This window comes from Heloderma suspectum, chromosome 17 (genome assembly GCF_057233095.1).
Source record: "Heloderma suspectum isolate Gila_16-S chromosome 17, 16-S_ref, whole genome shotgun sequence".
NCBI classification, from domain to species: Eukaryota; Metazoa; Chordata; class Lepidosauria; order Squamata; family Helodermatidae; genus Heloderma; species Heloderma suspectum.
This window is the reverse complement of record NC_139474.1, coordinates 18,022,107-18,036,395: the sequence shown is the minus strand read 5'-3', so window position 1 is coordinate 18,036,395 and position 14,289 is coordinate 18,022,107. Positions and strand designations below refer to the sequence as shown.

Sequence of the window (14,289 nt, the reverse complement as noted above, 5' to 3'; positions counted from 1 at the left end):
TGACAGCAATGGGGAAAAGATGCATGCTGAAATGAGTACTGTCTGCTTTTGACAGCTGGTGGTTATTACCCACTGCACACACCCCATCAGCTTGAGTGGGGAGGGACTGAAGCGAAACAGGGCAGTTGGAATGTAGCCAGCAAAAGAAGACAGTTGATTCAGTTTTCTGCAGCTGGTACCAGGGTCAGGGGATTCAACTCCATGCTATTTGCTTTGGGGGGACAGAGATGTTTTAGAGACTGATCTGTTCAGCTTTAAAATACACTTTGCCTGTTCAAAGTACATTTTGTAAGTAGGCATATTGCAAAAATGTCATTAAGTCTCCAGTTCTCATGATAAAACTGTGCTTACATCTTCTTTTTGCTCGGGGGAGAGCAAATAGTTGCATATATTTTTTATTTAGACAGACATCCATATTTTGGGGAGGGACAAATATGTTTTTAAAGAGCCATTAGATTTTATCAGGGGGAAGATAATGTAAAATATATAATTTGCCTTCCTAGCTCAGACCAAAGTTCTGCCTAGCATTCTCTCCAACCAGACGCTTCCAACCACGGGAGATATTTGTTCCCATCAGCTTCTCTCCGATTCCCAAGTCCTGGTTAGAGGCTTGGAGAACAAAGATTCTGTTTTTAGTTCTGACCATCAAGAGCCCCTTGATAAGTTCACGTGGGTTCATTAGATCCTTAAAAAAAAAATTCTGTGTCAGTGGCAACATCCTGTGGCAACAATTTCAGAGATTAATTATGCACACGAAATTCTTCCTGTTGCTTACCCTGAATCTGCAGCCAGTTGATGCCCTTGGATGACTCCCAAGTTCTCCCGTTTCGAGGGAGGGTGAAAGATTCTTCCCCCTCTATTTACACCCTTCACATTCCTCGTACATGTTATAAACCAGGGGTGGGCAACTTGTGACCCTCCAGCTGTTTTGGCCTCAAACTCCCATCTGTCCTAGCCAGACGTTTGTGGTCGGGGAATCCTGTGTGGAAACTGGCGGGTGTGTGCTGCGGTGCATTGCACCGACTAAGTGGCCTGACATATTTAAAAGTTCTCATACAATCATCACAGAGTCTGTCATTTTATCAAATGCAGTTTTAATAAAAAGAAGACCCATGTGTTGGTCGTTCATTTCAGCTCCCATTTCAGCTCCTTCTGAACACCAGGATATGGGAACAAGTTCATTTTGTATTAAGCATTTGAGCAGAAATTAAAGCCTGCATGTTTCTCCCTTCTGTCTTTGCAGATTAAAGGGCTACAGATGTTAGTTTTTAACAAGTGGAGAGGGAGACATTTTTCTCCCTATAGAATCATAGAATAGTAGGGTTGGAAGGGGCCTATAAGACCATCAAGCCCAACCCCCTGCTTTCTCATAGTGCTAGAACCCAGCGGGGTCCTCCCATGAAGCTGACTGGTGGGAGGTCCAGGATGGATAAAAGGAAGGACGTCTTCACACAGCACAGAGTTAAACTACAGAATTCACTGCCACAGGATGTAGTGGTGGCCACCACTTTGGATGGCTTTAAAAGGGGGTTGGACAAATTCCTGGAGGAAGCTATCAATGGCTACTGGTCCTGATGGCTATATGCTACCTCAGTATTAGAGGCAATGTGCCTATGTACATTAGTTGCTGGGGAACATGGGCGGGAAGATGCTGTTGCACTCATGTCCTGCAGAGTTTCCTGTGGGCCACTGTGTGAACAGAATGCTGGACTAGATGGACCCTTAGTCAGATCCAGCAGGGCTCTTCTTACGTTCTTACAATTCATAGGGAGCCAGGCCACATCTGTGGCCAGGGTCTCAAGCCAACCCCATATGCTAAAGAGGTTCAAAGTCATAAACCTCATTGGCTTTCAGTCTTCATAGATGTATACTTTTTCCGAGAAACAAATCTTTCCACCCCCCCCCCCATTTAACATAACGATTTAATGTATGGACTGCTTTTGATGGCTAGTAGCAACTAGGTAATGCACACATATCACCTGCTTGGATGGGGATGGAAGGGAAACCGTTTGGCTGTCGGAGAAAGACTTTGGCAGTCAGAAATAAACAAAAAAGGAGAGAACAATGGGCAGCAAATGTAATCATTTTATTATTCAGGTGATTTCTGAATCATGTTAGCAACAGCAGAGGCACAGAGAGTACCAGATTCCAAGAGCAAATACTGATTTCCAGATTATGAGCAAGCCTGCGCTGTATTATGCGGCGCATCTGAACAAATGAATTTTGACACATTCAGAAGAAGTTCTCATCAGACTTTTGCCCAACCAAGTTATATTAGTTTTCACTGGTGCCTGTGATGTTTGGCTGCAACCATTAGAAGAGGAATAACTGTGTTGTTGGTGTTTTTAAAAGCCTCGGAATCTAAAGGCTCCAGGAACACCTTTACTACAAAATTCAAAACTAGTTTGAGATCCGTTTTAACTGTCCTGCCTTCCCCCAGGAGAATTGTTGCCTGGCTAAGAATTTTCTTCCTAAAACTTGTTGTTACTTGTTGATGAGATAGTTAAACTGGTGTCAGGCAGGTTTAAAAGTGGTACTGTGGGCATACCAAGGGTCCCGTGTTAAATTTCCACCACTGCAAGGTGACTTTTCGTTCCGTGGCTTGTGCGCGATGAAATGTGATTGAGACCTCTTGTGGCAGAATGTTGTAGCTACTGCGTAACGAACAAACGGTCGTTTTCCACGGGTGGGCAGTATCGTTCGTTCAGGACCTCACCTTAAACTCTGAATTTACACAATGCACATTTTCTGCATGTAAGAATGATCGAGGGCAGAAAACAACGGTCGGGTCCAAAGTTTACATCCTCACAATTTTTTACTCTCTTGCCATTTATAAGGATGATGGAAGGTTAATAGCAAAGGAGGAATTGTGTGGGATGCAGGAAAGGAAATAGTTTTGTGGGGGAAAGCTGGTATCCCATTCAAGACCCTCATGTGCACCCTGGTGGGCAGACAAACGTTCTCATATGCACAAGGCTGGGATTGCACCCATGTGTGCCCCATAAGGCCTACACCATGGGTGGGCAGAAAGTATAGAATCATAGGGTTGGGAGGGGCCTACAAGACCACTGGGTCCCACCCCCTGCTCAGTGCAGGAAGCCTGATTCCCAGTCGGTCTCCCATCCAAGTACTTACCAGGGCTGACCCTGCTTAGCTTCTGAGATCAGATGAGTAGATCTCCAGATGTTTTGGACTTCAACTCCCAGAATTCCTGACCATTAGCTATGCTGACAGGGCTTCTGGGAGTTGATGTCCAAAACTTCTGGAGATCTTCCATCTGCCCACCCCGGGCTACATAGGTCTGCTTCTGGCACCAAGATGAAACAGGAGGGTTCTGCAAGCACCACAGCATTTTTCAGGATCGACTGGGGAACCTGAAGCTAAGAGGACGTTCATAGAATCATAGAACAATAGGGTTGGAAGGGCCTATAAGACCATTGAGTCCAACCCCCTGGGGTCTCACAGGGGGTTGAGGTCTCACAGTCTATTCTGGAGAAAGTGTCAACTGCTGCAGATCCATGTGTCGGGCATTCTCCATGAAATGGCACAGCTGCCATGGTCTTTTGCCAGGCATTTAGCAAATTGATGGCTGGTGAGCAACTGGGCCAGGGTGATCTAAGCAGCAAGCGGGTGCGCAGGTTCTATAGGAGTTATTTCAGGACCGGGTGGTCCACACCATGACATCCAACAGATGACGTGAGGAGAGGTCTGTTGGTGGCCATTAATCAGGATGGCTACAGGGAACTCCCTTGTTCAGGGGCAGTATACCTCTGAGGATTAGATGCTGGGGACAAACCATGCAAGGCGCTGCACTATCCAGTGAACTTTTGATGCGATCCAGCAGGGCTGTTTTCACGTTCTTATAAAAAGGTGCAACTTTACGTCTTGGGTGCCAGTCCGACCCACTGGAGTGGCAGTTCCGTCCAGCACACTGTCTAGAACAGGGGGGCAAATTCCATTTTGGAGACATGCTCAGGGACCACGTTCCAGTGGTGGGCAGAGTCAAAGAGGCAGGGCCAAAACAGCAGAGCGTTTTAGCTTAAAGTCCTTACTGTCAGTAACAGCCTTCAGAGAGGCATTTCACCCTTTTGGAATATATGAAGGCCGGGAAGCCACCAAATGACAGGTAGCCAGTGAAGGGGAGTGGGGCCATCTGGGGACGTTAAGGGGGCTGCATTTGTCCCCCAGGCCTGAGGTTCTCTGGCCCAGATCTACAGTCATAAATCCCTTGGGTTTTGAGCTTTGTAGAGCGGAGCGGGGGGTTGTTTTTGCATAAGATTCAACCCGCCTATACTCTTGGATGGACAAGCACCCAATATGTTCTAGCCAACTCAAAGAAGGATATTGTCCCCATACTGCCCACTTCTCTAAAGACAAACTATTCCATCAGATTGGGCTTTATAGTTCAGAGATGGTGTATCCCCACATCATTTCATAGAATCAAAGAATGGTAGGGTTGGAAGGGGCCTACAAGGCCAGCGAGTCCAACCCCCTGCTCAATGCAGGAATCCAAGTCAGAGCATCCCGGACAGACGGCTGTCCAGCCTCGTCTTGAAGGCCTCCAGCGTGGGAGAGCCCAAAACCTCCCTGGGTCATGGGTTCCATTGTCGTATCGCTCTAACAGTCAGGAAGTTTGTCCTGATGTTCAGCCAGAATCCGGCTTCCTGTAACTTGAGCCCATTTCTGGGGGCAGAGTAAACAATACATGGAAGACTAATCTATGCAACCAGGAGAGGCTCAGAACAATTTTACAGAGTCAAATAATCATGCGGTATAACATTTCCTGGACTGTACCACTTTCACTTTCACAGGTTGGGGAAGATTCATGCTGGAATACTCTTCCCTGCCCACCCGCCCCCCACAAAAACCAAGCTCCCTGCACATAGATAAATAGCTTCTCAAGGAGAAAGCTAGTCATAACCCTTCTTGCTGATATACTAAGTTTCTATGTGTAGGGAGGTTTTGGGTGCATGTGGTTTTTGTTTGTCAGAGCTTTCAAGCATACAAGTCCCCCATTTGCAGCCTGAAGAGGCAGAGTCCAGGGAAAGTTGGGCCGCTCTGTTCTGTAGATTATAAGCCAGCCTTCTGTCTGAATCAAGAGTGCAAAACAACATGTAAAGCCATGGAAATCATAAGCTGATCTGTGTAGAGGCCCCACCTGCATCAATCTGCACACCCAGAGTTAGGATAGGAGGAAAAAGTCCACACTCCGTGCCCTGCTGTACACAGCTCTGCTCCGCTCCACTGAGGCCCTCACTTAGATCCAGATGTCGGAGGTGGTGTCTCCACCAGGGTAGCGGATCTCATGAGCAAGCGCTGGACCCTCCGGCTCTTTCCCAAAATCCACGAGGAAATTTTTGTTCACCTTCAGGCCACCTTTCTTGTTGTCTACGTCGATTTGTAACATAACCGAGCCTTCCCTAAACAAATAGGAGAAAACAGGTTGCAAGCAAAGGTCATGTTCAGTTGGGGGTAACAGCAAAACCAGACCTTTGGACCTCACTGCGGCATGATGCAAAGCTTCCCCGCCGCTTCAGAGGAGTTTTTAACAATGTTTAAACAAATCAAGGGCTTTTCAAAAAAAGGGAAAACCAGCACATAGCAAAGGCATCTTACTTGATCATGTCTGGGTAGAATTGTTTGTCCCATCCACTGTAGAGGGAGGTGCTAACAAACAACCTCTTGCCGTCCAGGCTCAGCTGAATCATCTGTGGGCCACCTTGAACCCTCTTCCCCTGGAAAGGAAGAGAAACCAGATGTGAACAACCTGCGCACATTTCAGAGGCAGGTTTGTCGTGTGCAGAACTGTACTCTGGGTCTGACTCTGCGTAAGGGGATTTCTACATGAGGCTTTTATTCTGCACCTTTACCGGGGCTTCTGCTTCCAGATTCTTTGCGGGATTAAGATCGGCTCCTTTTACACATGCTTTTTTCCAGAGGGTTTCTTTCTCTGAATTTCTGTATGTTTCATTCTACAGCCACTAGATGGCACTGTGGTATAGCAGAACTGCGCAATTAGACGCTATAAATATAATGCCATTCAGGAAAATACTGCACTTTCCTGGATCTAAAATCCCCTGCGATAATGGTCGCAAAACACGGGAGAGGCCCTGGAGAATGACAACATTGTGTAAAGGACCCACAAACTTCCGTGAATGAACCATCATGAATGCACAATTAAAGCCTTGCACAGAAAGGCTCTTTGGCAGCTTCCTATGTTCTTATTTTGCTATGGGAGAGGCCAAAGTGCTTGAGGCTTAGAGAAAAGGCGACTCAAGAGAAGAAATGGCAGAGGTTTACAAAAATAGCATATGATGTGGAGAAAGTGGATGGAGATCCATTTTTCTCCCTCTTTCATAAAATAACTGTGAGTGTGTGTACATGTGCACAGGGGATGAGCATCAGAGTAGATCCAGGGCAAATAAAAGAACACTCTTCTCTACACAACGCATAGTTAACTTAAGGAACCTGCCGCCACAAGATGCAGTTGCTGTCTATGGCTTTGATGATGGGTTTAGAAGGGGATGAGAGAAGTTCATGGAGAGGAGATGTCTGTGGGCAGGTATCAACCTCAGTGGTTGTACGGAACCTCCCAGATTCAAAGACAGTAGACCTAGGAATACCAGTTGGGAGGGGGATGGGGACAAGCAGGTATGAAGCCCTTGCTATTGGCTTGCCAGAAGTATCTGGTTCTTCCTAGAAGCATCCTGGGAAACAGGATGGGTCCACAGTTGGCTACAGAATTGGACTCAAAGAGTGCTTATCAATGGGATCTTCTCAAACTGGGGAAAGGTAACGAGCGGGGTACTGCAGGGCTCAGTCCTGGGCCAGTGCTCTTCAACATTTTTATGAATGACTTGGAGGAGGAGGTGCAGGGAATGCTTATCAAAATTGCAAATGACACAAAATTGGGTGGGATAGCTAATACCCTGGAAGACAGAAACAGAATTCAAAGTGATCTTAATAGGTTGGAGTGCTGGGCAGAAAACAACAGAATGACATTTAATAGGGATAAATGCCAAGTTCTGCACCTAGGAAAAAGAAACCAAATGCGCAGTTACAAGATAGGGGATACGTGGCTCAACAACATGACAAGCGAGAAGGATCTTGGAATTGTTGTCGATCACAAGCTGAAGATGAGCCAACAATGTGATGTTGCTGCAAAAAAGGCCAATGCTATTTTGGGTTGCGTTCATAGAAGCATAGCTTCCAAATCCCGGGAAGTACTAGTTCCCCTCTACTCAGCACTGGTGATGCCTCATCTAGAGTACTGTGTCCAGTTCTGGGCGCCACATTTTAAGAAGGATGCAGACAAACTGGAGAGGGTTCAGAGGAGGGCAACCAAGATGATCAGGGGACTGGAAACAAAGCCCTATGAAGAGACTGAAAGAACTGGGCATGTCTAGCCTTGAGGAGACTGGGGGGAGATAGGATAGCGCTCTTCAAGTCCTTGAAAGGTTGTCACAGAGAGGAAGGCCAGGATCTCTTCTCGATCATCCCAGTGTGCAGGACACGGAATAATGGGCTCAAGTGACAGGAAGCCAGATCCCGGCTGAACATCAGGAAAAACTTCCTGACTTTTAGAGCAATATGACAATGGAACCAATTATCTAGGGAGGTGGTGGGCTCTCCCAGACTGGAGGCATTCAAGATGAGGCTGGACAGCCATTTGTCAGGGATGCTTTGACTGGGATTCCTGCATTGAGCAGGGGGTTGGACTCAATGGTCTTGTAGGCCCCTTCCAACCCTACTGTTCCATGATTCTGTGTTAAATGATAGGGCTCTATGGTCTGATCCAGCAGGAACATTTTAATTTAAAGCAGCCTATTTAATTAAAGAAGTATGAAGTAACTAAGGGTGCAGTCCTACACACATTTAGACAGAAAAAAGTCCTACAACCATGCTGGCTGGGGAATGCTGGGAGCTATGGGACTTTTTTCTGCCTAAACGTGCATAGGATTGTGCCCTAAATAATAAATGGGGAGAAGATGTGGCCGCCATGCTGCACCTTGATGACAAATGGATCCGGCTGACTGTCCAGCTCTTGGTCCTCAATCACGGTGACTGGGCCGCCTTTGACAATGCAACCTCCGACAAACACCTGCAAGGACACAGAATGCAGTCAGGTTAGAACGCAGCAAGCATCATGCCTCTGCTGGAATCCTCTTCCTCCTCTGAGGAAGACTTAGAGAGGCCCCAAGAGAGGATGATGCCCAGGTCCTGCCAAGGCCCGCACCGCAACAGGGGTCTGGGCATGTGGAGGAGCCTGCCATGGTCCCAGCCGCCCAGGAAGAGGGGGACTGCCTCAGAGCACCCCCCAAGTCCCAGGGAGCAGCAGCCCCAGAGGAGGCAGGCCCAACTCGGGGAACCTTGACGAAGTGCCAGCCTCGCAGCAAAGATCTACTCGGGAGGAAAGGGGCTCCGCATGAGTCGGGCCCTGACCAGAGAGCTCTGACATACTGCAGCTGAGCCCTAGCTGGGCTCTTCTGACCACTGCTTGCTGTTTTGACCACTGCTGCCTTAGCCTGACCCCACGTATCTGATTGCTTGCCTGCGTTTGACCATTTGCCTGCTTAATTGACCCCTCTCTTGTTTACGTCCCTGTATTGACCAGCAAAGAGCCACGACTCGGTTTATAACGGGACGCCAAGATGCTTGTGGAGTTGGCAGTTTCTGGTCCCCACACCGGGTCAGACGGTGCAGCCAGCTGTGCCCAGCGTCCTTGGCCGTGCGGAGAAGCGTGTAAATTTAAACCTCAGGCCGGTTTAGGCACAAGTCAGTTTTACTTCCATGGCTTCCTTGGGGATTGTGACTTTTGTGTTTTGCTAAAGGCCTGCTTCAGGATGCACCAAGAAGCCATGCACTTAACGGAATACAGGGTAGGCTCGAGCCCTTCCCTGACGTAGAACCAGGAGACTTAACAACTGCTTTCCCCAGATGAAGCTGCCTGAGTTTAATATCTGAATCAGAGGCCCCATCTAAGTTAGAGGTACAGTGGGTGGGCATGAGAGACAGGGTCTTCTCTGTGGCGCCACAGGGTCTTCTCTGTGACGCCACAAGACGTCACAGACGTTCTCAAGACATTCTCAAGACGTTCTCAAGACGCCCTCAAGACGCCACAGGGTCTTCTCTGTGGTGGCACCTAGAATGTGGAATTTCCTGCCCGGAGAGATCCACCCGGCTCCTTCTCTGCTTGCATTTAGATGGGCAGTTATTTCATTTTATTTATTATTAAAAATATTTCCATATTACGCTATTGGGCCCCATAAGGGCCTGCTGAGGCAGCTAACATAATGAGTAATGCGAGATAAATGTGAAGTTAAAAAAAATGTTAGGGCTGGTAACGTGACCAAAGCTCGCTTTTACCTGCCCCACCAATTTGGGCTCCCGGGTGTTGGTAATGTCGTACTGGCGGATGTCTCCATGCAGCCAGTCACTCAAAAACAGGAACCGATCGTCCAGTGAGATCAGGATGTCTGTGATGAGACCTTGTGGAGAACATTGGAGAGAATCAAGACACCGAATCACACCATGCAACTGTTGTGAAGCACCTTTTTTGTGAACTAAAACAATTTAACAAATCAGCAGAACAGATTTTTGGAGCGTAAGGAGAGGCCTGCTGGATCAGACCGAAGGCCTATTTAGCCCAGCACCTGTTTTCGCACAGTGGCCCAGGGTGAGCCAAGTCTTAGGCTTGTGGGGTCTACTTTGTTTTCCCACCATGCCAGGGGAAAAAGAGTGGCTGAGGAAGACAGACACAGATTTGTTTATTTATCTCATAAAACTTCTAGGCCACTTTTGGTTTAAAAATAAATAAACGCCACTGCAGTTCGCAAGACAAAAATCATGGTAACATCCCATAAAGCCGATCCACAAAACCATAAAATAGCAATAAAGTGTCTCATTAAAATAACCCGGGGTGACTGGCAAGGTTAACGATGAGGAAAATGCCCGGGCAAACAAACGTGTCTTGAGTTGTTGGCGGAAACACGCCACACCTGGCCTCAGTGGGGCGTTCACTCCACGTCGTGGGCCCCACGAGAGAGGAGGAGGAGTAAAGTGCCTCTAGCACGCTGCTAGGCTGGGAATTCATTTTCCATCCCAGAACTGGAACTCACACACAAATCCTCTCGTGTGCACGGGTGGGGTGCGGGCCCTTGGCAGGTGCTTGACCATGCTGCCCCTTGACACTGGCCCTGGATCTATTGGTAGATCCTCATCTCACTTCTGCCTACCTCTATATTAAGCTGTCCTGGAATTTGCTGCCACTCAGGGACTTGGGGTGGGTGAGGGACAGATGACCCTCACAAAACAATATGATAAATCTTTCTGCAGTCCAGATTTGAAGGCCTTCGTACTAACCTGGCATGTCTGGCATGAGCCACCCTTCCACTTTCTTGTTGGGTACCTGGATCACTTTCTCTGCTGCCCAGGTTCCGTTCTGTAGGAAGAGCAGCCATATCAGAGAGATTCATGATTGCGTCTTCATTAGGGTAGCCACTTAATGTATTTCCCACAGAAAAAAAGAGGACTCCAATTTGCATAATATTCGCATATGCAAGTTTATACCTGTAGGTGCAAATTTAGAAATAATAACTATCATTTCAGTAGAAATACAGTACCTCTCACCATAGTGTGGAGGACTTGACCAGGCGACTTGTGTGTAGGGAAGTATGAGAAATTTGTTTCAGTTCATTTTTGAGCAGGATTTTCCCAGTATACACCTTCCAGACAGAACATGGACTTGGATGCAATCTGCGGCCACAGTCCGTACATTTCCAAACTCGCAGTGTGATTTGCAGCCCCCCAATGCGTGCAACAGCATGTGTTCCTTTGAAAAAATGTGCATGGGAAAATGCGTATTTTTGAAAAACGTGCACAAATGCGCTTTGATCCACGGGAGAAGAATGAGCACATTTCAAAGATGTGCACAAGCGATGCGTACCTTTGAAAAATACGCATGAAAATGCGCGTGGATTTTCTCGCAAAAAAGGTAAAGAACAGCTCGCCATCTGATATGGCCTTGAGTTGGAACGAGCTTCGAGATGGAATTCGGAGGACTTCGGCGGCTTCATGTTTTGCTGATTCGCATATTCCTTGCCTGCTTGCTCAGTCTTCTGCCCAGGTGTTGCTAACCGTAGATGGGCAATTCCAAGGCCCCTGCTCCGATCTACCTCCTTGTGGTTCTTTGACTTTAAACCAGACTTGGGCTGGCCAGTCCATCAGATAGAGAACCTCTGCCAGCTCTCCAAATCAGAGGACTCTGCTCTGTAGAGTGCGACACCTGGCTACCTGATCACCACGTTTAGCACAGATATATGAGATAGTCTGTAAGGCATGTAAGCATTATTATCACCATCTTACAGATGGAAGGACTAAAACAGAGGGTGCATGGCAGAGGTGAGATTTTGACCCTGGGACTTCCTCGTTCGCAGCTGTCTCTTAGCCGCTCCACGCCACGGGGCCTCTACAGATAATGTAAGCGATACGTCTGTTTAACGCAGAGAACAGTAGAAATCTCAGTGGCAGGATTGGTGTGCAACCTTACGTACTTAACTCTGCACTCGCCAAGGCAACACAAAAGCTGAGCAAACAACGTTTGCGAGCGGGAGAGAAAGGTAAATGAGCTGCAAGGTAGTGTCAAACAAGGCGGTTAATGATTGTGCCAGCCCATAATACTAAAGATAAGACATTCACTTTCTGAGATGCCGTAGTGATAACCGCTTGCAGAAATAGGCCTCGAGCCAGACAGCTGCCATGATTGCACAGCTGCCCTCCCCTTGCCTGTTCACCTACATCTCCACCTTGATCTACACACACACTTGAAGAGACACATCTGAAGCACTGCCGACTTTTTATATTTCCAAAGGCGGAGCGGCTGGCACGGCTCTTTGCCCCGGTGTGTTGTTTCGGTGCAAACTGAAATCTTTGGCGTTGCCACCAATTCACTTAATCGGTGTGCAGTTTCTTGGATCACCACCTTAAGAAGACTATCAGACCATAGTGCGAGTGGGGTCTCCACCATGCCCCTTAACCACCAGTGGTGGACTTAGCCAATTTTAGACTCTGGATTGAGTGGTCTTTAGACGAAAACATGCAATGCTTCGCTTTCTTTAAAATGTGACAAGCCAACCCAGCTGTATTTGGGGGCTTTCCTGCTTATTCTGCTGAGAGGCGCCCTGGACTACTGCCCTAAAGTCCTACCGTAACAGCCCCACTGTTAGCAGCATTTTCCCTCCTCATGTAAACACGTATTTATTTATTTATTTAGTATTAAATTTATTAATCGCCCATCTGGCTGGTCACCCAGCCACTCTGGGCGATGTACAACATACAATAAAACAGTTTAAAACAATAAAATTCTACAGTAAAAACGTTTTCTAAAATACCCTAACCCACCCCAAATGCCTGCCTGAACAACCACGTTTTTAATGCACGACGGAAGCTCATTAAAGAGGGGGCATGACGGAGTTCCCTAGGGAGGGAGTTCCACAGAGTGGGGGCCACCACAGAAAAGGCCCTCTCCCTCATCCCCACCAGTCTAGCTGTCTTGGCTGATGGGACAGAGAGAAGGCCATTCGAGGCTGATCTTGTTAAGCGGCCTGTCTGGTGCTGGTGGAGGCGCTCCTTAAGATAGGCCGCATAGACAAGGGATGAGCAATTTGGGGCATGCCAGGGGCCAATTCCCGCTGCCCCCCAGACCTGCCACTTGCTGCACTCCCACTGCACCACCGAAAAAAGGGGGGTTTAAAACTCATGGTTCCACAGCAAACCACTACAGAGGCTTAGAATGGACAAATGTAGTTTGAAAACAACATTTGTCTATTCTAAGCCTTTGTAACTGCTACGGAGGCGTAGAATGGACAGCCTCCAAAGCAGTTTGCCACCGAATTTCAACCACAACTTTTTAAATTTTTCTTCCCAGTTGAAAAATAATAAAATAGGCATGGGGGGGAAACAGGGGGCAGGGGGTTGCATGTGGCCTGCGTGTTGCCCACCCCTGACAGAGATCCAAGCCCAATAAGGAATAAAACAGAATAGTCAAACATAGGGCTGTGTTAATAAAAGATCCCAGACAGGATATACTTATGGTGTATAATACTGATTAAGCTTGCTGATACCGAGAAAAACAGCTGGTCCTTCTAGTCCAGTCTACTCTGATGGGCAGCGGCACTCCAGCTCTGCTGCCCAATACCCTTTGTATCTGGAGTTTGAACCTGGGAATTTTTGCATGCAAAGCATGTGCTCCAACACTGAGTTTGTGGTAGAGCACTAAGTATGAGTGATAATGTTACTGCTACTCCTGTGGTTACCCCGTCCTTGTAGAAACGGTGGATTGTGCTGGTGAGGGCACAGCCGATGAACCCCTCTGCAGCGTCGGGGTTGTGGAGAAATCGGATTTCCAGAGGGATGGAGTTTTTCCCCACGTCAATCGACTGGATGAGCTCATGGGTGGTCCAATCCCACACGTTAATGTTTCCACCGTAGCAGCCTTCAGAGATGTGGGAGGCGGGGGAGAAAATTAAAAATAACAATACATAAAGAGTGGAAAAGCAGGATTTAGTTCAGGGGTGCAGAACCTCAACCCTGGGGGCCAAATCGGGGGGCCCCAGGTCCCAGTTCAGACAATGGGGCTTCCCCAGATGGCCACACTTCCTTCTCCCAGTTCCTTTCCCCAACCACTAATCGTTCAGTAACTTACTGGCTTGTATGCAGTTTTTCCCCATTCTAAAAGGTTGAAACGTTCTTAAGGTAGGAAGAGCTTTAAGCAAAAATATGCAAGTATTTTTTGTATTTTGGGTCCAGCCAAAGAAGAGTGGTCTATATATTTCCTGAGGAAGATTATTCCTATTGATGTCCTCTGTAATTTGGTGTATACAATTGATTGTGCCTCATTCATTTATATAAATGTCTTTAAACTATGATAAACTCACTTCTTTCTACAGAATATATATTAATTGCAGTTCTGCAAGGTTCCTTGCACTTTGTCTGTTTTTCTTGAATTCTAATGGGGGATCCTGCCTTTTTTGCTTTTTTTAGGAAGAATTTTAAGCAAAAATATGCTGGTATTTTGGTTCTTTTGGCCTCACCCTATTTTGACTTTGGTCCTGCCCACCACTGGAATATGGCCCCCGAGAACTTCTCCAAAACAGAAATTGGCTCTCAAGCTGAAAGAGGTTCTGCACCCTTGGGTTTAGTTAAAGGTAACTTTCCTCTTCCCCCAACCTGCCCTCAAAGCCTCCTACCCCACTCCTAATTTCAGAGTAGTATTGCTGAGTACGCACTTTT

The 14,289-nt window shown here is 47.3% G+C and overlaps 1 protein-coding gene across 1 annotated transcript in view; it reads right to left on the bottom strand.

Moving 5' to 3' along the window:
- Positions 1-2,067: 2,067 nt before the first annotated feature.
- LOC146334630 (methanethiol oxidase-like) overlaps positions 2,068-14,289 on the bottom strand; it is a 32,217-nt gene continuing 19,995 nt past the window's right edge. The window contains exons 7-12 of the mRNA XM_084824345.1: positions 13,314-13,492; positions 10,363-10,441; positions 9,367-9,488; positions 8,009-8,101; positions 5,617-5,735; positions 2,068-5,420 (exon numbers count right to left, since the gene is read on the bottom strand). Of these exons, the coding sequence (XP_084680471.1) occupies positions 5,258-5,420; positions 5,617-5,735; positions 8,009-8,101; positions 9,367-9,488; positions 10,363-10,441; positions 13,314-13,492 (755 nt within the window). The 3' untranslated portion in view covers positions 2,068-5,257. The remainder of the gene's footprint in view (positions 5,421-5,616; positions 5,736-8,008; positions 8,102-9,366; positions 9,489-10,362; positions 10,442-13,313; positions 13,493-14,289) is intronic.